This window comes from Atractosteus spatula, chromosome 12, assembly GCF_055471065.1.
Source record: "Atractosteus spatula isolate fAtrSpa1 chromosome 12, fAtrSpa1.hap1, whole genome shotgun sequence".
NCBI classification, from domain to species: Eukaryota; Metazoa; Chordata; class Actinopteri; order Semionotiformes; family Lepisosteidae; genus Atractosteus; species Atractosteus spatula.
Window position 1 is genome coordinate 34,736,109 of NC_142717.1, and position 22,037 is coordinate 34,758,145.

Below are 22,037 nucleotides of genomic sequence, written 5' to 3' on the forward strand. Positions count from 1 at the left end.
CCTGGAAACAACACATAGTCCTGACGTCCAGCTGACTTTATCACAGACTGCAACTGGGTTAAGACCTTAGTCAGAAGATCACATCACAACACACAAGATAGCAGCAGACATCAGCACTTCACACACGTGTTTCAATGATCACTCACTATCACTGGTAAAAAAAAAAACTCCACAGGGCTAGTGGAGTAAATCAATATTATTTTAACGTGTATTTCAGCTGAAGGCAGCGGATCAAAATATGGAGTTGCCGACTCCTGTAATCTTTTATCTCTGCAATCAAATCAACACGATTGCATTTGCTTTTCTTCCAACAACAAAAAAACAGGTTTATTTTCCAGAGCTCTGAACACACTGTATAGGCTTTTTTTTCAAGCAAATGGTCTATTGCAATTTGTGTTAAGTATGTGCGTGCATGCCCTGGTGCATGTCAGCTGACCTTCCGATAGTGCTATTTATGGCTGCACCACGATCAATGAATCTGCACATAAAACGTTATTTGCCTACCTTGTGCTATCGCTATGGATTCAAAGCGGTGCAGCTCTCTTAGCAAGCAGGTCCGCTCGGTGGGGTGAAGGCTGTATATAAACTCTCTTGCTCCCTGGGGAGAATTTAAAGGCTCCATGGGTTCCTTGTGAGGGTGGGTGCCGAGGTCCCGGCCCTGAACCAACAGCATGGGCAAAGGCTTGCGGACTGGAGGAGACTTATTCCAGCAGACCCTCTCCGACATCAGTCCGGGCTTCATGGAGACGACGGGCCGCAGGGCTCTCCGCAAACAAGGGAATATCATGATGATTTCACAAAGTTGATGTGTAGAGAACTGAAATAAAAAAGGAGTCAGCCATAGATGGGTATGGGCTCGGTATGATATTTCGATAATTATGAGACAAAAAATATTACAGAATCTAAAAACGACGCAATTAGGAGTTAGTCAAAATTAGTACAATATTGTCCCGTGTTACGGAAAACAGTACAGTATTACGACAGTCCTAACGGTTACAGACACTCAATTCAAATAGCATGGGAACTCAGTATTTTAAACAAGAATATATAACACATGTATACAAGTTGTTACCTTTGCAGTCAGGCAGCCGACATCAGAAGTTTCGCACCAACTGTCCAACTCTTCATGTGAAAAATACCTTTCGAGGTTAGCTATTGTTTCTTTAGAAGAAACATCGATTTGCATATATTAACAGAATTAATAAAGATTTCTGAATATAGTTTCCGGTATTCAATAAATTCATACGAAGGTGGTTGATGCGTTCAGGTTGCATAAGAGAACGATTGATATATGTAATATTGCCTCTCCGAATAAAACTAGCTACCAGGCTGATCTCAGCAGTCCATTTTAACAGCCCCAACCCTGGAAAATTTCGCCGTCCCGTGAAGATCTCAGATTTCCTTCAAGCATGGAATAATGTATGACGCCTCCGTTCATTGAACGTGGTGAAATCTAAATTTAACCAATAATCCTTCGTCCAAGAAAACTGAAAGGGTGTAAAATCGATGAGTCAAACTGAAACATTTCCCATTTTGAAGATTACTTTCCACTAGCTTGGGTCTGCTGCTTTCCTCGTGATGTAGTTATTTTACGCGACAAGAGCCGACGATTTCATACAGATTTAGCGTTCTTTGTCCCTTTTGTGTTTAAAAATGTAGTTTCAGACACCTTCACGCACGGTCATTCTTTTCTGATGTGAGGCAGGTGTGACTCGCACACAACCAATCCCTCTAACCCTTGTTATTGATCTGACATTTCAGCGGTACTTTCACAACCCCTCCCCCGGGGAAAAAAGGGAAACTGCATTGTTGGGGATGTATTTTTACAAATCATTACGAGAAAGACGTTTAAGGTACGAACCACATAACGTGAACTACAAATCCCAAAATGCAGTTCAACCGCAGATATTGTACGGGAGTTGTAGTATTTTGAGTTTTCATGTAACAAACGCCTCTGCATTTACATTCGGGGCAACATTATCATTTAAACTTTAGATATAAACATAAAAAAGTTTAATTATTTATTTATATTATAATTTAATATTTTTTGCATGTGTCCTCAGATTTTATGTTGAGAAAGCAAGGCCTTTTCAAGTCTATACACAAAGTAGATAAATGCTGCCACCTTGAGTAGCGCATTATCTTTTCACCGGCCACAGTGACATTTTCCTGGTGAAGTGACAGAATCCGTTCCTTGCAACTGTTGTGCTTACGGTATTTAATACTGATGCAAGTCCTGTTTAAACACACAATCATTATAAATTATACATATTCAGAAACCATGTGTCTTTTTTGAAAATAATTTACACTTTTAGAAGATGTCCTGCATTTCTAATTTCATGAAATGACCAGCTCTATTACGTCATGTAATAGGTAGAGTATGCACAATTCATGCATTCTATTTTTATATTGTATTTGTAGCATTGTTCTGCTTGATTCATACAGACTTCCAATTCCATGTTACTATCATAAAGTGGTCAAAATTATTTTTCCTGCAAAAACATCCTTTATTCATATTTAAACATTGAGAGTTGGAGGCTCTTCATTCAAAGGGTTAGGGACCAAGCTAACCAGCTACATTATTCAAGCCAGTACCCTGGCTTCTTTCAAGAAACAGCTGGAAACATCAGCTTTCAATCATTGTATCACTTAAATATTTGATTTAAAGTTGTTCCCTCTGCAGTAACAGGGCCCACGCTACCTCCACTACGGAATTTACAGCCAGACAGGTTTACCCAACACTAACTATACATAATTAACTGCATTTTTTAAAACCTTCTATGTTCCTATCTGTCCTCATTAACTGTGGTCCAATTTTATATTAAAAACGTCTTAATTGTGAAAAATATTACTTCTGAAGTTGTTAAAAAACGTGGATTTTTATATTTTATAAAGCTAAAGAAAAACTGTAGTTAAAGGTCTTAAGATGTCTCTGTAAAAGTCTAAAGTTTCCTAAAAAAGGTACAAATTGAACACCTTACAAGACCATAGCATGCAGCTCATTCAGACACTAGACAGTGGACTTCACACGCAACTATCAATATAATACTAAAAAATCTTTACTTACTTGTCAAGATTCCCAAATAATTCAGTCCATTTCCAAATACTGGCATTTCTGAGGGCAATTTTAAATTATGTGTGACATGTAAACAACATCCTTCCTCCTCAGAGGTTATGAACACTTGCTCTTCATGTTTTATGAGGCAGTGTGGTCCTAACATGATCATCTAAATGTTATCGCTAGTGTTCTTAAATAAAAATGTATATTGTTGTATGTGCCTGGTAGATTAGTTGGTTGAATCTGCTCTTCACTTCACCTCGGTAGAGTAGTTATTTAGGAAATCCCAAAATGCACTCAGGCTCAAAGCGCCCTTCAATTTCAAGTTTAACCTTGGGTGGGTTGACCTTTTTACTAATTTACCACAAGAAAAAAAAACTAGGTGGATTATGTTAAACAATATATTTCCATTGTTTATTTTATACATTTCAAGGAGTTACAGTACATTTTTTGTTTCCTGAAACCAGGTACTTTAGACTCCGAACTAAAGGTTGTCTGATAGAAATCTGGTCTAGCAGCCTTGAGCAAAATCAACACTCTAGATCACTTCTGAGAGCAGGTGAGATCACGGTCTGATGTTATATCTGCTATAACAGTAATTTTATTTGTAGTACATAAAGTATATGTAAGTATGAATATATAATCTTATACTTACACTGGGGGGTCCTTATTGAAATGTATGATAATGTGTTACTTTAAAATCCATAAATACATTAACCTAGGATGGTGAAATGTTACTTTAAATTACAGAATTAGTTTTTTCCACAGGTGAGGTCACATAACCCCAAAAACGTAGATTTACTTTTTGCATATAAATAAAACATGTAGCCATAGTATTATATTCTGTCAAGTTTTACATTTGAACTAGAAGAACTCAGTTTCCACTGCATTATATAGAACACAGTGGACAAGGAACTCTTACATACACTATAGACCACCCTTAACAGTTTTAGTTACAGTTTGAAGACTTACCTTACTAGAAAGGCACCACTATCTCAGAGATATTTAACTTCAAGCCCATACCAGCCTTACTTTGTGTTGCTTTATGATATATTCATGAAAATATAAAATAGAACAGTGTTAAAATAAAATATTAACACCACAAAACAAATTAACACCTCTATTAGAAAGCATCAATCACAGAAAACAAAACAGAAAAACTACAGATTTACAATATATTAGTCTTAGGTTTTGTACACCTCTTTATAAGATTTAAAATTCTTCAAACCTCTCGTGGTCAGGAACAGTGCTCTTGGAATGTTCAGAAGGTAGAAGAATCCGAAAACATCACTCAACAAAACTCCGGTAGTTAATGACAGCATACAACAATGATTGCAGCATTACTCTGAAGAAATGGAAACCAAACTTCAGTGTGTTGCATCTACAGTATTTATCAGGTTAAAGTGAAAATTTAACATTTAAATACCAGAAATATTACTTTGAAAAATGAGTTCATATTTAGCTTCTGCTAGTACCAACAGTACAGCAATAATTGCACATTGAAATGTGTAACAAGGGGCTAACTGTTCCTTTTGCTAATAGTCTTCCATTACTACAGTGCTACCAAATGTCCATTTTCAAGCAAAATGCTAATTCATATAGCACATTTTTTCACGTTAAGTACCATAGAGACAACGGCCTTACAAGCTCTTGTTTATGGGTGCAAAGTTATTCAGCTCCCTTAATTTATCCATCCTTGCTCATTCTAATCAAGTTACCAAAAGCATATTCAGACAGTACTCTATTCCTGTGAAGTGGGCATATGTCTTGTTAGTCTTTAATTAAGCAGTATTTAAGGTCTGTAGTCAACAATTTATCCAGACCCTGGCTTCAGAATTCTATACTGTACTAACTTACAGTAGGAAGGAAAATACAATGTAAAAGCAACAAATTAACCTCAGACTGTGACAAATACCTTTCAGGACCAACAGGACTTCACACTGGATTCAATGTTGTTTCTCCACATTGCAAGTCACTCAGCAGAGAAATCTTGACATACTTTAATACATATCAATCATAACGTTACTTTATGTATTCAAGTAATTTCTGGCAATTTTTTAGCATTTTATTGATCAAGCTTCATGTCTTCACATTGCTGACCTCCTGTGGTTAATTGTAGCTCTTGCAAACAATTTTTAATTTGGTAAGCATAAAACAATATAGTAAGGATAGTGTATCCAAAATGCACTGTTTAAAAAGAAACCATTTGTAGCTTGTTTTCTGATGCACATTTTCATAAAAAATGTAAGGGATCATAAACATTTCTCAGAATCACAGTCATAAGACTTATTTTTAAATGTCATACAAATTAAAAAAAAAAACTTTGAGCAAAATACAGCATTTCTTTTACCCCAAATATTAGTTATGCATTTGGACGTTATTTTTAATCTTTTTTTTTAAGGTTATGGTATCTGCTAGGTCACATCATCACAATCCCCATGACTGTCACAACTTCACAGAGCATGAACAGAATCTAAGTTATATAGGAAAAGGAGCGCAGGTTCATTAAAAAGAGGCTAATGTATTTCATCTGCATGGCCTACATTTATTTCTTAATCTTCATAACATCATAGACTGACACCACAAATTAAATAAAGTTGAAAAATATCATATTTTGTTCTTTTTGAAAAAGCTAGCCAAATGCTCTTTTTTTGGTAACCCTGTTGGGTTAGTATTCTGGCACCAATAGATTTTAAGAACACAAATACAATTACTATCCATAGGAAATATGGATATTCCAACATCTATCCAACATCCTCCTTTTGGCTGAGAGAAACAGTTCAACCAATTGTACACTGGTGTTTACATCTATGTAGATGTCAGTTCACAGACATTACTGCATTGATAAACCTTAAATTAAGGTTGTAAATCTTAAATTAAGTTAAATACTTAAAAGTCTTATGACATCTCTTTTACCTTGACAGATTCATAGATATTACTGCTCTTTGAAACAAAAAGTAATTATATGAGGAAGGAAACTGCATTTAAAACCGAGAACAGGAGGCACTTCTTTAACCCAAAGGGTCATGGTAGTACTGTATGAAATATGCTACCAAGCCATGTGGCTGAAGCCAATACCCTGGCTTCCTTCAAGAAAGGGCAGGATCAGGTCCCTGGGTCAATAAACCACAACCACACAGTCACGAAGGGCATGCTCTCATTTGTAACCGTATTTTCATATCATTATCATATCATTCTTAACAGTTAACAGAATATGCATATAATTCTTAACTGCATTTGAATAAATAAAAGCAATGGTTAAATTAAAAAATAGAACATTTTACTAAAATATCAACAGTGATCATCAAGAATTCTAAATGGTAGAAGATGCAAATTTTAAGAGGTTCTTGTTGTAAACCCCACCACCATCAGCAAAAAATGTCTGAGAACTATTTGGTGTATTGTGTATATAAATAGCAATCCATCTTCACGTATAATGTCTAAAGTAGATATGAAATGCCAAAATTAGGCTTCAGTCTCTTCTTTGCTTTTTACAAAAATCTAAGGTGTCAGCAGCTAGTCCTTCCAGTTATTTTGGTTATGGAAAGATTATAATTCAAATATGTTTATTTGAATATGCTTTTTTTCCATAGTGAGGTTTTGCACTCCCTAACGCCATTGCTCATTACTGTAATTGAAGGATATTTTAAATGCATATTATCACTTCCTAGGGAATGAACAATTCAGTAGAATTGTTTGCTACGCTGCAAATCAAATGGTCCGTGCTTTCCCACAAAAAATCTCCAGAAACCTGAAAAGCAGACTAGAGACAAATCAGACAACAACAAGTAACAGGAACACAGCATTCATTTAGAAAAATACAGATAAATTGAAAAACCTTACATTCATGTAAACCTTTTTAATAGTCCAAATAATTTTCACAAGTGTGGTAATAATACCTAAAGATCTGGATGTGTCCTGCTTGAAAATTTGTCAATGACGGTAAATTAAACCGTAAAATCAAGTGTTCAGAGACCTGCTCAGTTGTCCTGCCTTATATATAAATATAATATATATAAATATATAATAATAGTATTAGAAATTCTCTGACTTCATCAACCCCATAAATATCTTTAAAAAAATTTGTGGCAGAAATGGAATCACCAGAAAATATATTTTTTGTCAAAAAAAAGCTCTACAAAGCTCATGTTTTAATGAAAACCAAGCGACAATACTTTAATCAAAAAACATAATTGCTGAGTCAAAATGCACAGCTCTTCTACAAAATAAATGGAAAATGCCCTCTCCCTTATAATTAATTCAAACAACCAAAAACAAAACTCCATACAGTTCCATCTTAGCAGCAAGATCTTCATTATACAGTTATTTCATTTTCTATTTCAAATTAGATTAAGGTTGTATTAATGATAAAAGTAAAACATCACTCTATTTTTGTGAAACTGTTACCATTAGCAGGTAGGGAGACATCTTCAATGAACAAAGATCTTATTAATTTGAAATCTTAAGGCTACTACTAAACTATAAATATTGTGTAGTTCAAAGAATGATACTTCTAGCTCTTTGACAAGGAACTTTTCTACATTATGATGTGTTCAAACAGTGTTTGCCAAAACAGTCATTTGAATACAACCATTAAGAAAAGAAAGTCTATTTTATTGCATGTACAATAATGTACACAATTTTAGTAAGGTCACACAAGAGACCAGCAGTAATGATAAGAGGTATATTTGTGGTTACAGTAGCACATCACATTAAATTAAACCTTTCCCCCTGTGTTGAATCTCTGTTTCACTGGTCCATTTACAGAAAATAAGTAGTTGGATCTCAATGTGATATTTTGCTTTAATACTTAATCAGCACTGTTAAAAATACAAATAAAATAAATAATGTTTGTAATATCACAGTTCACCTGTTTTTTTTAAGAAAACAAGAGATATCCAGTTCACACTTTCTTAGCTTCTGAAAAAAAATCCTTTCAAAATTCTCAGTGAACAACTATTGACAGGATAATTTGCATCCCTAGGAAACAGAGGAATGTGTAGATTTCGGTTGCAATTTCTCACCTAGGCACACTGTATCATATACCTCATCATAAATGTTACCCTTCTCAAAGCCCTTATAAAAACGTCCCTGATGGTTTCATTTGTTATGCTTAACTTAAATATGATCTATTCTTCCCCACTTGAGTCTGTATCATCATTAATATAGTCTTCTTCTACAGGCATTCCACCATTCTGTGTACCCCATTCATCTTCATCATATTCAATACTGTCATTGTCTTCAAGGAGTTCGTTTTCAGGCTCAGGCCTGGCAGCAGCAGCTGCTTCTCCCCCTTCTGCTGCTGGAAAGCCTCCTGGGTCTTCATTAGGGGCAACATATCCATTATTATTGGAAAAGGCGGCATTGTCTCTTGAGTCTTCCTCAATATAGACCTTCTGGTGGCACATGGGGCAGGTGTCTTGTATGTACAGCCACTTCCGGAGGCAGAGGGCATGAAAGTAGTGGTGACAGGGTGTGATACGCGCGGAAGTTGCAAACTCCTGATAGCAGATGGCGCAGACGTCCTCAATCTCTCTCAGCTGACCTCCTTTCACCTCCGGCAGGGAGTTGATTTTCTTCACTGCTGTCCGCCGATTAATGAAGGTCTTCCAGCCATTCTTGGCTTGTAGGTAAATGTTGAAGTAGGCATGGAGACACATCATGCACGCGCGGATCTTACTGCCAGTTTCGAACATCATGGTGTAAGCTCCATTCCCAAACATGATCACCCCGAAAATGAACTCAATTACATTGCCAGTTGAGCGCACATAATACACATAGTCATCCAGCTTTTCCCATAAGACATTGTAGTAGCCATCAATCATGAAGAGTGTGTAGACAGTCAGGGACACAATGACCTTCAGACAGAGCTCTACACAAAAGGCAGTCACAGCGAACAGCCAGGTATTTAGAACGTAGTGGTGCCAGAGGACGAAGCTCAGCACAATGGGCAGCACAAACAGACAAAAGGAGACCAAGAGCACAGGGAAATGTCTGCGAAAAGATGAAACATGTGAGGCACTCAAAGACATGAGGACTGGATCAGTCATCCCATGAATGAAATGCAAGATGGCAGTCAAGAGAAGGCACATGTTTCGGCTGAGCCGGACCAGTCTCTCCTCGGGGTCTAGGCCACTAAGGCCAGTCTGAAGAGCTAAAATGAAAAACAACACAGGTGCTACGAAACCCAAGCGTTTATCTTCTTCTTCTGTGGAACCAATGAAAGCCAATATACCGAGCCCCAAGTAATGAGCAATGGAGGAGATAACTGCACTCATGCCCAGGACTGTCAAGGTTGAGTCACACCCGCTGATGATAAGGTTGCACAAAACATCCCAGAAAGCATCCCAGGAGATCAAATAATTCCACTTTCCTTCTTCATTGTCCACCACTTTCACAACATAAACCAGTATGATAGCTTGAGCTGTAAGTCTCGTGAGCCAGAAAACCCTGAGGACGTCTGGGAAGCGGATCCTTTTCCAGGTGTCCTCCACCAGCAGCTGGAGTCCATAGATGCGATACATGTGCCTGATGAGCAGGTACACATAGCGACCTGAGTAATAGAACCACTTTATCTTCATAAGTAAGCAGACAACTGTGTTCACTACAAGAACCAAGCCTGAAACGATGGCCAGGAGCTGTCTCACGTCCACTGGCAACTCCAAGATCAAGCCCCATATGGGGATCATAATGTCTAGGACAATTAGTGCAGCAAAGACTGACTGTACATTGAGAAGCATAACATGCCCAATTCCAAACATAAGCTGGATCGTGGCCATGCCCAGCCATAGTGTCGGTCCACTACGAGGAAGCAGCTTAAATCCTAATGCTGCTGTATAGTAAGCGCTGTAGAAGTCTATATGAGAGGTGGCGTAATAGTTGACCAGAAATGCGACGGCTCCCAAAAGTACTGCAAAGAAGATCATGTAGAACTTAAAGAGCGCTCTCTGGGACAAGACCAGGACAACACCTGATACCAAAACACCTGGAAAAGAAAGGAAAAAAAATTACTTGATTTATGATACAACAACATTATATCCTTATGAAAATCTGAATGAACTGAACTCCGTGAAAAGGACTGAGAGCTACACATGTTCAGGCTGTGGCACTAGAAAAGGAAGCAGTACTTTGGAATGCAATATGTTACATTGGAACACACATGATATTACGCCTAATGGCTGTTTTGCAGAGTGGAATTTTAGAACTTGACAGGTACAAATCGAGGTGGCACTCTTCAACACAGAATAACTACATTAGCCTGTATTCCCTGAACTGTCATCTGAATTGCTATGTACTTGTGATAAGACAAGGGTATATACGAGACCATCCAGAATCAAAACTGACATTCAGATTTGATCTCATATTAATCTTTTGATCCAAAATGCAAATGTTATTAGTACACAGCAAAAATGATAAATTTCACTTTACTGTCCTGATAGTTATGCTTTTCACTGTAGCCTATATGGTTTAGTTACAATAAATATTTAGGACTATCGATCTTATTTTCTACTAAACAAATATTGTCTGCTAAAACTAGAACAATGAACTAATGCTTTGCTGAAAGCGTGATAAAACAACCCAAACCTAATGTTTACAAAGAATGTAAATCATCGTTTCAGCAGTATGAAGCTTGCTCTTAAAGTTAAGATTTGCGATTGCATATTTCAGGGCTTTAAGGGATTTTGGGGAGAACTGGAAGAAAACTTTGACTCCATAACTCAAGGAAATGTGGAAATAAACTGGCTAACAGAAATCCGTTTGAAGCATATTTCAAGAGTCAGCTGAAGGATAACATGAAGAAAATCGGACATCCGGTCCTAGAAACATATGCTACTGAAAACACCGTCCATAAACCTTATTACTCATTTCTAAGAAAAATTAGACTTGCTCAAAATGACAGAGTAGAAGAGCTCCCTGTTTTATAAAATGGTATTGGCATTTAAAATCATCGAGCGCTGTTGCCCTGGCTAATGTTAACCCAAAAAGAAGCGCGGGGATATAAAAAATAAACGTAAACTGTTAAACTCAAAGACATTAGAAGCGCAGAAATGCAGTGGTATTATCCAAAACAGCACACAGGAGAGTTTTTCACTCCTCTCGACTCTGTCGGCTACTCATGAACGGCGTGTCAATGACATCGGAACCGCAGGGAGTAAGTCGAGAGGCCGGAGCTCCTGTTTGACAGGTGGCCTGGTCAGCTTGATCAGGCTTAACAACACGCAAGAGTGAATTAAAAGGATGACACACACCCTATCAGACGACATTTCATTAATACTTTCAATTCACCTTACCCAAAAAACGAATTAAAATCCGTGCAGCAGTGATGGCCCACCCGGACCCAGGATCAAAATAAGAGTTAAAAATGGCGTCGATAATGAAAATACAGGGAACTCGAAAAGCCACATCCAGCACAGCTAGGGCCTGGTGGCCGATCCGGATATGAGGGGACGCCATGGGACGTTATACCAAGAGGACTCGGGCTCTCGGAGTCCAATGCTCTCTCGCCGCTACTGATTAAACAAATTACTGAATTTTCCACAAGTTATTTTTCTGGATCCCTGCACACCGCCATCTTCACTGTCCTCCTGTTGCTATGCACGGAACGCGGAAGTAACTCCAATTTGGAACGTCATAGTGAATACGTAATTAAATGGAGCTCCTAAACATGACGCAACGGACTTGATGTCCAGTTGTTATGGCAACGGTCAGACAGTTCTGCTTTTTCTCTTAAGGTTCGTGCCGGATTGTTCTGCAGAAGCCAAGGAATGAATCCTCTGTAGCGTAGAAACCTCACTATCTCCTATTTTGGAAAAGTGCAAAGAGATAGACTACAACAATATATTTGTACACATGTATAACTAATACATTGAAAGTCGTCCATTAATATTGTGAGTAGGAGTTGCTTTTAAGTGTCATTATGCTACTGTATCAAGGCAATCAAAGTATAGGATAATCCGTGGACTGCAGCATGCCTACTACTAGTAGCAAAAACATTCCCTCGAAAGGCTCCCTATTTTGTTTCTCGTTTTCCTACCCTCAAACACAATGCCAAAGCGAAAGTGTAAATTCACAGCAGACCTAAAAAATAAATTACCGTGTTTTCGAAGTGGCGGAGAAGACTGGGAAGCTGAAGGTTTGGTGTGTAAGCCTGGTACGTTTGTCTCCGTGGCAAATCAAGTTGTACTTGACTTGTAAGCTCAAGTTGACTCAGACAACCGCAAAAAGGCAATTCGAGGTCAACCAAATTATCGGCAGATCAAGGGGAAGAAAAGTTCTCCATAAAGAAGGTAAACCAGAGAAAAATCTTAGTAATTATTAGATATTGTAGAGAAGCCGTTAAAAGGGCTGTGGCCGCCGATGGTGCCAGGGAGCCGCTCCTGCTCCTGGTTGCTGCTGCTCGTCCCCAGAAGGCGCTTGAGGGGGTCACTCGCCTGCTGGTAAAACCGGCGCTTATCCGCGTCCGACAGGCGTTGGCACTAATCGCTGTCCATCCCTCCCACTTCGGACACCAATGTAGCGAGACGGGGTCGGTGAGGATGCAGACAGGAATTCAGGCTCTTTTTAGAATGGAAACTGCTCTTTATTGCCGGCACAGCAGCAAAGACAGCTGGAAACGGACAGCTTAACCAGGGTATAACACACTAGAGTCATATATGTATAGGGTAGTTAAGTGGGTACAGGTATAAAAGAGTGTAAACCGGAGTTAACTATTTATATGACAACCCAACAGCCCACAACAATGTGCAACTGCACCAGAAGGTCAACCCGCTTTGGCCAGTCGCCCTCAGTCCCCCCTTTGACTCATCCTCCCATCCTGCCCTTCGCTGCTCACCTCGGCAGGGCGCTCTTCAGCCGCAACGCCAGGCGAGGGCGCCACAATATTATTATTGACAGGCACCGAACTTCTCTGTACTAATACCTGATATACAGGTAGATTTACCAATGAACATAAAACGTGGGATATTTTGAAAACCCCCTCCATCCCCACCCCCTTCCCAGATAAGGCAATAGGAAAGTTCCTCAGGATGTCCTCTTTTTTTGATGTTCAAATATATACCAGTTCAACCTCGTGGTTCTCATCACCTGTGCGTAACCCAATGGGCGTAACCCAATTCCAATGGGTTTGAAATTTCACTTTCTGTGCCATGTAATCACATTGACAGCCTTTTTCATATCACACTGATAAGGGCACCAAGGAAACAAGCAGCTATTTGTGATCAGTTATTAATATTTAATTCATGCTGAAAATGAAATGTTAATTTGGTCAATTTACAATTTATTTGATCTTTTCTTTACAAAATCCCATTATCACAAGATGGCAGCAGCGAGGGCTGCCATTTCTTTCAGTCAGAGTAAAGCGGTTGGTGTGTAGCCTACAAGTACTATGACATATTGTTACTTTTCTATTTCCGCAGTGTAAAGCTTACTAACACCAATATCACTAACCTATTAATACATATTTAGATATCTTACAACCTCATCTAAAAGTTACATGACTTATATTAATTACAAATAAACTGGAAGTCAACATTAACATAACATGCATAATACCATACAAGCGACCACATCCCTACTAAAAACTATTAAACATAGTACATTAAAAATGATAAATCTGATAAATCCAAATTAGGTGTCATACAAACAACAAACTTAATGCTGTTTAAATTATTTTTTATTGTCTTTAAAAATATATTTTTTTTCCCCAGAAGCAGCAATCAATAATCATGTTCATCATGGTTCCTGTATGTGGATTCCAGGAGTTTCAAGCTTCGAAACGAATATGGAACAGTGTGGTAGTGAAGACAGAAGCCCATACCATCGTTGTCTGGTGTGAGAGCAGCTCTAGTCGGTATAAGCCTTCAGCTTCCTTTGAAGAAGACCTTTATGGTATTGTTGAAAATAGTGTTTGCCAGCTCAAAAGGATCTTCTTCTCTTGCTGCAGCCATGATCTCTAGCACTTGACTGTAATGGGAGACATGAAAGTTTTCATATTTTCAATTTTTAACTCATTAAAAAGCTCCTAAAAAATACCTCATTTTAAACTCAAGCAGCAGTGTTTCACACACGCTACAGTCTTTTATTTGTAGGTGTGGGGGTTATATTATAGTTATGCACATGAGCTCAAAGTGCTGCCAAGTCTTTTAATTGAGGCACACAGCTCCAAGTATCACTTTGGTCTGAAAATTTCTAATAGGTAATTCTGAATTGAGTTCAAAGCTCAAGTAATAGTTCAGAAAACCATATCATTTTACATAACCATCTCTTGCTAAAAGGTGTACCTTTAATTTTTTTGTTTTTGTTATTTCAATGTCCTTACTCCAGAGAGCTCCTGAATTCCTAAGACCACTCCACAGATTCTGAAGAGGCAAGTCTGCATTCACTACAGCATGGGTGGCTCCTCAAAAGTTCATGCCTAAGGACTCTGGCAGCAGCCAGACACATACCAACTGGTTTGGGAAAAGGCATGTCTGTGAGAGCTTCATCTGACAACTGCAACTGCCAGAAATGAGTTTTGAGGGCATACTGTGCTTGGATTATAAAATTGTAGGCTTGTGAGGAGGTAGAAAAGAACAATTACTGGCCAGTAATTCAAACAACTGCAGCAACATATACAGCAACGTGATTAATTAACATGGTTGTTTCCTAGAGCTCAATACATGATCTTTAAAGCAAGGAAGTCACAGAAGCAACATGAATGCCAAGGCAAGACATTAGAAAAACAGATTGTTATTCTCTAAGATGACATTTGTGGATTTAAAGTTTGGTACAGGTACTACAGAATCATGCTTGCAGGTTCTGATTAAAAGCCTGCACAATCTGTTGCATTTACTTATGTTTTAAAAATAATTTCCTTTGCTTACGTACATTATATGGCAGGGCTCATTTCTGTCCTTTACACAATGGCCTGCTTCCCATTTCTTCTTAGTAGGAAAGGTAGTTTTGATGTACTTGAAGCCTGCATGACTGTTTTTCACTCCACACCATGGAGCATCTATGTTACACAAGAAGACACAATCACACGTAGTAACCATTATAGACACATGACTCTCACGCCAACTGCACTACTTTTCTCTGGGCTGTCCAATTTTTTCCTAGATGAAAGAGTCTTATTCTAAGCGTGTTTTATTTAAAACAATATTTTGACAGTCAATATAAAATAAAACCTCAGACTTAGAGCATTTAATATATTGTGCATTTTTAAAAAATCTTGCCCTTTTGCCTAGATTCTTTTCATAATTTCTGTCCCCAGTTATACTTTTCTGTTGTTTAACTGTATGTCACTTTAAAAAAAAAGTGCTATTGTATAATAATAATGAAAAAAAGATTCACTTTTTAATTTGTGAAATAAGTTTAACAGAAAACTTTTCTGTTAAACCAAAGGATTCAATAAACCTGCCTCTGTCATTATTGAAGCTGATTTCAGTTCTATAGAGCTGCACGTACCAGTTTCAATCATCAGTCTTTCAGAAGGAATTGACTTCATGGCCTCAACATTTTCTTCCGTTTTCAAGGAGCTAAAACAAGTTCAAAAGAAAATCTCTACACCTTTTGCACTTTTAAAGTTATCAAGCCATAAATCAACTTGGCTCTAATGCAAGCTTTATTGGCATGTAGGAATATGTGTGTGAGCGCGCTGGTGTCAGTATTGAATTTGACAAATGTGGAGTCAGTAAAAATCTTAGTTTGTTAATTTATATAACTCAATATAGCGTTACATATACAGTATGTATATAGTATACTAGAATATAGTTCAAATAGGTAGCTGTGTCAGCATGGATAGACTACAAAGAAATAAGTAAACATTTATTTCATGCTGAAAAGAGAAGAAAGGAAAGACAACGTTTAAACTGTAGCCTTCTTCGGGTTGGGTCTCTTTTCAGGTCTTCGGGTGTAATAAACCTTTGAATAAACCTTTACTTGTTCCTTTGCAGCCTATGCATGCTGACAGTTACATACTTGAACTTCTTCAGCCTGCTTCTGCTGCGACCCACTATGCCTTCTACTATAATATATATAGTTTTATTTTGAATCCTGGAACCTACCAGCCATTTATTCCAATATAAAGGTCTAGATCAAGAATAGCTGCTGCCTCTTCCTTCGTACCATCAAATGAGTGCACCTGTAGCAGAAGACAGTGCCATGAGGTCTACTGATATTCTAACCCAAAATAAAAATTCTTTTGTGAGTCATTACAAAATATGCATGGATCTTGCATAAAAGCATGAAATGGCCAGTTTCCAGAGAAAAGCTTATATTATTTTTTTAACTGACAACCCACTGAAGCCAAGCAGGTGTGAGCCTGGTCAGAACCTGGATGGGAGACCTCCTGGGAAAAACTAAGGTTCCTGTTAGTGGGGCCAGCAGGGGGCGCTCACCCTGCAGTCTGTGTGGGTCCTGATGCCCCAGTACAGTGACACTATACTGTAAAATAGGTGCTGTCCTCTGTGGTCATTAAAAATCCCAGGGTGTTTCTTCAAAAAATTAGGGGTGTTACCCTGGCATCCTGGCCAAATTTCCCATTGGCCTTTACCAATCATGGCCTCCTAATAATCCCCATTAAGATTTAGCTTCATCACTCTGTTCTTCTCCCCACTAATAGCTGGTGCTTGGGGAGTGTACTGGCGCACTATGGCTGCCGTTGCTTCATCCAGGTGGATGCTGCACATTGGTGGTGGTAGAGGGGAGTTCTCATTATCTTTAAAGCACTGGAGTGGAGTGTCCAGAAAAGAACTCTATAAGTGCAATGAATTATTATTATATTTGTCCTAAGGTATATTATTATTCAAAAATGATGTATCCACAATTTGTGCCTTTTCACTTACTTGTGATGTACAGTATTAACATTCATACATATAAATGAAAGAGCACCTGCTTGTCTGTAGTGTAACAACTTCTAACCCCCATCTGTCACTCCTCTGTTTGTCACCCCAAAGCACACGTAAAACCGTAGCAATCTTGTTTGCTTTTTAATATAAAAATAAACTAAACAAATACTTACCACCCCCCCAACACATCTCTCTCTGTTTCTTTTCATGATGTCTGTTGGTGTAGAAAAGCAGGTGTCATGTATCAATCAGAGCCTTGATACCTTTGCATTCAGATAAACATAAATGTACAGTACCTAAAAATTCTTCATGTGAGTTTCTGCAATGGAGGAACATGGGCAGTTTTGTTTCTTCGGCCAAGTCAAACTGCTTTTCAAAGTACCTGCAAAAAGTTGATCAAAAAAATAGAAGTATTATAAATATTTATTTTCCTATTTTCTAGAGTTAAAATAATACCTTAAAGCAATATCTGGATCTTTTTTTCTATGGCGAAAGCATCTTTGTATACCGTGCCTTGAAGAGAGCAAGTTCTCCAGAACACAGAAGCAAACCTATTATAGTAAGACTGAAGTAGAAAATACTTGCATGTGTACTTAGAACTCAAAAGAGGAGGTTGCTCTGTACACGGACACATATGGGCAATCAGAACAGGCAATTCCCTTTGAATCACTGAGAAATAGCTAAATGAGATTTTTAGAACACTGTACCAAATGAGCAAAAATGGACTAAATCACCCGTTATTTAAAATTCTCATGTTCTTATATACACTGAGACTGTGCTGTTCACGAAGGTAATATACCATGTACCAATACATATTATTTTTAAATTTCTCTAGTTAATGGTACAGTAGATGTACATTTCTGATGTCATTTTCTGATATACTGCCCTTGTCACTTAGTTTCTTCACTCATCCAATAATGTTACAAACTCTTACTTGCTCCTGGGCACATTCATTTCTTTAGCATCTCTCTTCTGGTACTCCCAGCAAGTACTTTTTAATGCTTTCTTGCCAGTAGTTTCTTATATACTATTCCAATGTACTTTCCTCTCGAGATATTGGGTGGTACACCATTGAGCACAATATTTAATCATTTAAGAATTCTTTGTAGCTTTTAAGTAATGTTTTTATTTTACAAATATGTTTTTCACTAGGTGACACCTGTTTTTTCCTCCCAAATACATACAAATGGTGACTTCCACAGATTTAGTTACGTCTTCAACCTTCAAGTAAAGAGCATCTTCACACCCACTGTGCTTGTGGCATTATTCAGTGCCTGTATTTGTATTCGGAATTCTTCAGAGTTTAGTGCAAATACGATGGTGTCATCAGAAAATTGTCAGTATATTAAGCAAATTATTTTCATTTTGTATCCAGTGTTGACTCAATTAAAAAACATCTCGCAAAACAGATGCATTTTTCATTATTTACAATATTTTCACTAGTAGAACTTCAGATGAAAGCTGAAAGTTTTGTATAAGAAGAAACTTCAAAATGTTAGCCATTTTAATGTGAAAAGATGAAAATGCGGTAGGAAATATAACTGAGTATTTACTTACAGTAGCTGGGTTTCTTTGGGACAAAACTCCAGTCTGTCAAAATCTGGAATTACAATTATATATTACTGAATATATACTATATAAAGACTTTATAATAAGTTATAATCTTATTAGATCAACAAATATTTTATTAAACTCAGTAAAGTGTCTTTATATGTGCACTACACAAAACAAAAATATGAATTTAGAACACCTTTACATCACCAGTGAGATTCCTTTAATGCTTCACAATGTTACCATAGCTGACAAGAGTCAGCACTACATTGCTGCCTATTTAAAACTGTTAATTGGTTATTGTAAGATGAATGAGTCAAAAGGTGATGTTTTCTTCCTCTTTCAGATAGGAACACGCAAACTATCATAGTAAAGGCCAGGAAAGAGTCCCTAGATTAATATTTTTTTAAAATTTCTTTCTGGTCTTTAATTCACTATACAGTATTAATCCAGCTTTTGATGTGCAAGTTGTTTTTTTCTCTTCTTTTCTGAATTGTGAACTTTTTAAAAAGACTTTTTTTTTTAAAAAAAAGACAAGTATTATATTAGCCATAGAGGTAAAATGTTTTTGCTTCACAGATAAGCAGCTTAGTTTAATCACATAATGTTTGCTTTTGTTCAGATGTCTTAACAGGTCACTTGAGGTTTAGTGAAGAAAGCTTATAGTTTGCTAACAAAAAAGCTCTGAGATTAATATAGCCAAGCACATTCATTTTAGTATGTCTGAATTATTGAAGTATTTTAAAGATTTCTGGTCATAATGTCAGCTAGATTTTACAGAAATCAGTTTTCAGTTTGTGAATATTATCTTTAACATACATTCACAAATTAAATTACTTGTATTTATTATATAAATATAGAAAGATCCTAGAAACAGTTTTTACTTATTAACATTTGGAGACTCCAGCAATGTAGGACAAAAACCCATGCCAGGATCCATGTTTCATTAGGAGATGAAGTAACCAAAGATTTACAAGCCTGAAAATCATTTAACCTCTAATAAATGACGCAATATTAGAATGTATAAAACAAAGAAACAAGTAAAGGTTTGTTCCATGGTGAAATGAGAAGAAAAGAAACACAACGTTTCGGCTGTGGAGCCAAAGAAGGCTCCACAGGCGAAACTTGTTTCTTTTCTTCTTGTTTACTTGTTCCTTTGCAGCCTACACATGCTGATGCAGCTACCTACTTAAACTACATGTATAAGACAACGTTATGTTCATTTTCTTATGTTTTTGAATATAGCAGATCGCTTTACAGGTCCCTTACATTTTTAATAAGGGTCTTGAATTTTAACTGTGATGTGCAGTTGAGGTGTAAAGCACAGTCTATATGAGACAAGTCAGTTTTACAAGCACACCAATGTGTCCTTATACTTAAACACCAAAATTAAATTACTTTCCAGCAATAAGAAGAAACCTTAATACGTTCTTATATTATTCTGTGTCATAATCTACTGAGCTTCCACTAATTTTATATTACCCTCTGTGTAATTCGGTGTATTACAATTCACTTGTTTTCCCATTATAGCAAAACAGCCCCAGGTAAGACTTCTTCAGGCCTGACTACGTGAGGTCTAGAGAGACAATAAATTAATATGGCACAGTAAATTGAAGCCACTACATAAAGCGTTTGGTAACGTCTGTGTTAAATCACCTTACCTTCCTCATCAGTGGCTCTCGTTCAGTTTCAAGAAAATATTACAGTTTTAACAGACTTGTTCATTATTTTAACAGGAGAGTGCTTTAGGACACAGAATAAAACTATAAGAAGAGCAAATCATGCATTGAACAATAAGAAATAAAAAAGACTGGAAAAGGTATAGGACCTACCTAGGCCACACTCCCCAATCGCCACTATCTTGTCCTTGTTTGCTTTGGCCAATTCTTTCAGCTCTGCCAGGTACTGATCAGCTCCATTCTGCTCAAACTCACCACAGCGGGTGGGGTGGCAGCCAACTGTGCTGTAAAATTCATCTTCACAAAGAAGCCATAAGTCATTCAAACAGGACACACGATGCACTTGAAAATGTCCATGTGACTCCGTAATTTTGCTGTAATAGTATACTTTTCAGTATATAATTTAAAAAAATCACTTAAGTCACCATTCTTTTAAAAATTCTCACATTTTTCTAACATTGTGTACATACAACAAACCATCAAGTTTCTGACAAAAAAAAATCAATGATATGGGAACCAATTACCTTGTGTTTGTGCCAGTTTTAAAGCATCTTTACTGTCCTGAAGACTGCCTCCTGTTATCATAAACTAGAAATTCAAACAAAATATGTTTAAAGTAATCCCGAGGCATTAAAAAAATCATTATCAACCCCCAGAAACATGCAACACACAAACTGAATGGCTTACCTTCTGGATTCCTATTTTAACGGCTCTCTCTATCACCTGTGGAAAGTCATCTGAAGTACAAAAATGCCAGTTTTGAAAAACTGAATATTGTGATCTAATGTATTTCAATAAAATTATTATTATCCCTTACATTGATATAGCACTTTTTCATAGGTAATGATATGTTTTAAAAATGTGACAGAGCCAAAAATACAGCCCTCCTGGACAGTTTTATTAGAAAGACAATAAACATGTGAGTGGTGAATTCTGCTCTGTGATGCAAAAAATAAATTTATCACAGCATTTAGCTGTATTGCTTCTACCTGATCTTTCAGTTTCATGTATATGTAAAAAAAACCCAATATATTATAACCCCCAAACTATATTACTAATCAGTTCCTCTGGGCTTTCATTCCTTCTTAGGATTTGGAAAAACATGCTGCAGAAAAAGGTCTTTGTGTAAGTGTGCTGTGCAATCAACTTTTTTTATTCTGATAAGACATTTAGGGTTTTTCCTTCAGCCACTGCAGGGAAATGTCTGCCTAATTTTGGTCAGATAACCTATTAATTATTTTCCTGAAATCTTTATAAACCTTAGTAACAGCGCTTGTTTAAAAAATTTGAATAGCACGAATAAGTTGTCAGAATCCTACTTTATTATGGACGCGATACCAACCTTGATGTTTTTGGTTTCCCCTGTATATTCCTCGAAACATAGAATCGGTCAGGTTGATTCCAATATCTGAAAAACATTGTAAAACACCTAAGTGGATTTTCAATAATTCTGTAGTTAACACGGGCTCAAACAAGATCTGATATGGTTCTGAAAAAAGATGCACATACAAATAACGATGCTAGTAATGAAATGTAATCAATATAGAACGTTAAAAATAGAAATAAAGGTTTATTTAAATGTATACATATGTACTGTAACATATGCTTTTCGATCTTTATTTTATTTATTTTAAGACCATTGTAAAGTATTCTTACCTATGAATTTAAACTGTGCCATACTTGCCCTTTTACAGCCGGCAATACAAAACCCACATGCAGACTTCAAAATTCCCATAATTCCGCAGTCGCATCGGAACCGTAAATACTGCAATAAATGTGCATTTATATTCGTTTAACTTATTTTTTCTAATACTGTAAATTAAACTTAAGAGGCAGCCAACCCTTCCACTTCATAGGTTTTGGGTCCTGAGATCGATTTAGGTGTCGTATCGATAGAGTAATAGCACTGTACGAATTGCTCAT

At 37.1% G+C, this 22,037-nt stretch overlaps 3 protein-coding genes across 4 annotated transcripts in view; all 3 read right to left on the reverse strand.

The window, feature by feature from the left end:
- The window catches only part of tmem65 (transmembrane protein 65), a 34,685-nt gene extending 32,906 nt beyond the window's left edge, over positions 1–1,779 (reverse strand). The window contains exons 1-2 of one of the 2 annotated variants that reach the window (XM_088928968.1): positions 1,073–1,779; positions 505–817 (exon numbers count right to left, since the gene is read on the reverse strand). In XM_088928968.1, the coding sequence (XP_088785094.1) occupies positions 505–817; positions 1,073–1,186 (427 nt within the window). In that variant the 5' untranslated portion in view covers positions 1,187–1,779. The remainder of the gene's footprint in view (positions 1–504; positions 818–1,072) is intronic. The other variant, XM_088928967.1, reaches the window with a different exon arrangement.
- Positions 1,780–7,651: 5,872 nt separating this feature from the next.
- Positions 7,652–11,653, reverse strand: rnf139 (ring finger protein 139). The gene is made up of 2 exons (XM_088929820.1): positions 11,350–11,653; positions 7,652–10,043 (listed from the first exon to the last, which is right to left on the reverse strand). The coding sequence occupies exons 1-2, from the start codon at positions 11,510–11,512 to the stop codon at positions 8,188–8,190; spliced, it is 2,019 nt and encodes a 672-aa protein (XP_088785946.1). The 5' UTR covers positions 11,513–11,653; the 3' UTR covers positions 7,652–8,187.
- A 1,625-nt stretch (positions 11,654–13,278) lies between these two features.
- tatdn1 (TatD DNase domain containing 1) lies at positions 13,279–21,905 on the reverse strand. The gene is made up of 12 exons (XM_088928657.1): positions 21,771–21,905; positions 21,457–21,522; positions 20,802–20,851; positions 20,639–20,702; positions 20,268–20,411; positions 18,442–18,484; positions 17,181–17,266; positions 17,058–17,098; positions 16,102–16,178; positions 15,503–15,573; positions 14,924–15,050; positions 13,279–14,020 (listed from the first exon to the last, which is right to left on the reverse strand). Exons 1-12 carry the CDS (start codon positions 21,847–21,849, stop codon positions 13,918–13,920), a joined length of 951 nt encoding a protein of 316 aa, XP_088784783.1. The 5' UTR covers positions 21,850–21,905; the 3' UTR covers positions 13,279–13,917.
- Between the last annotated feature and the right edge of the window lie 132 nt (positions 21,906–22,037).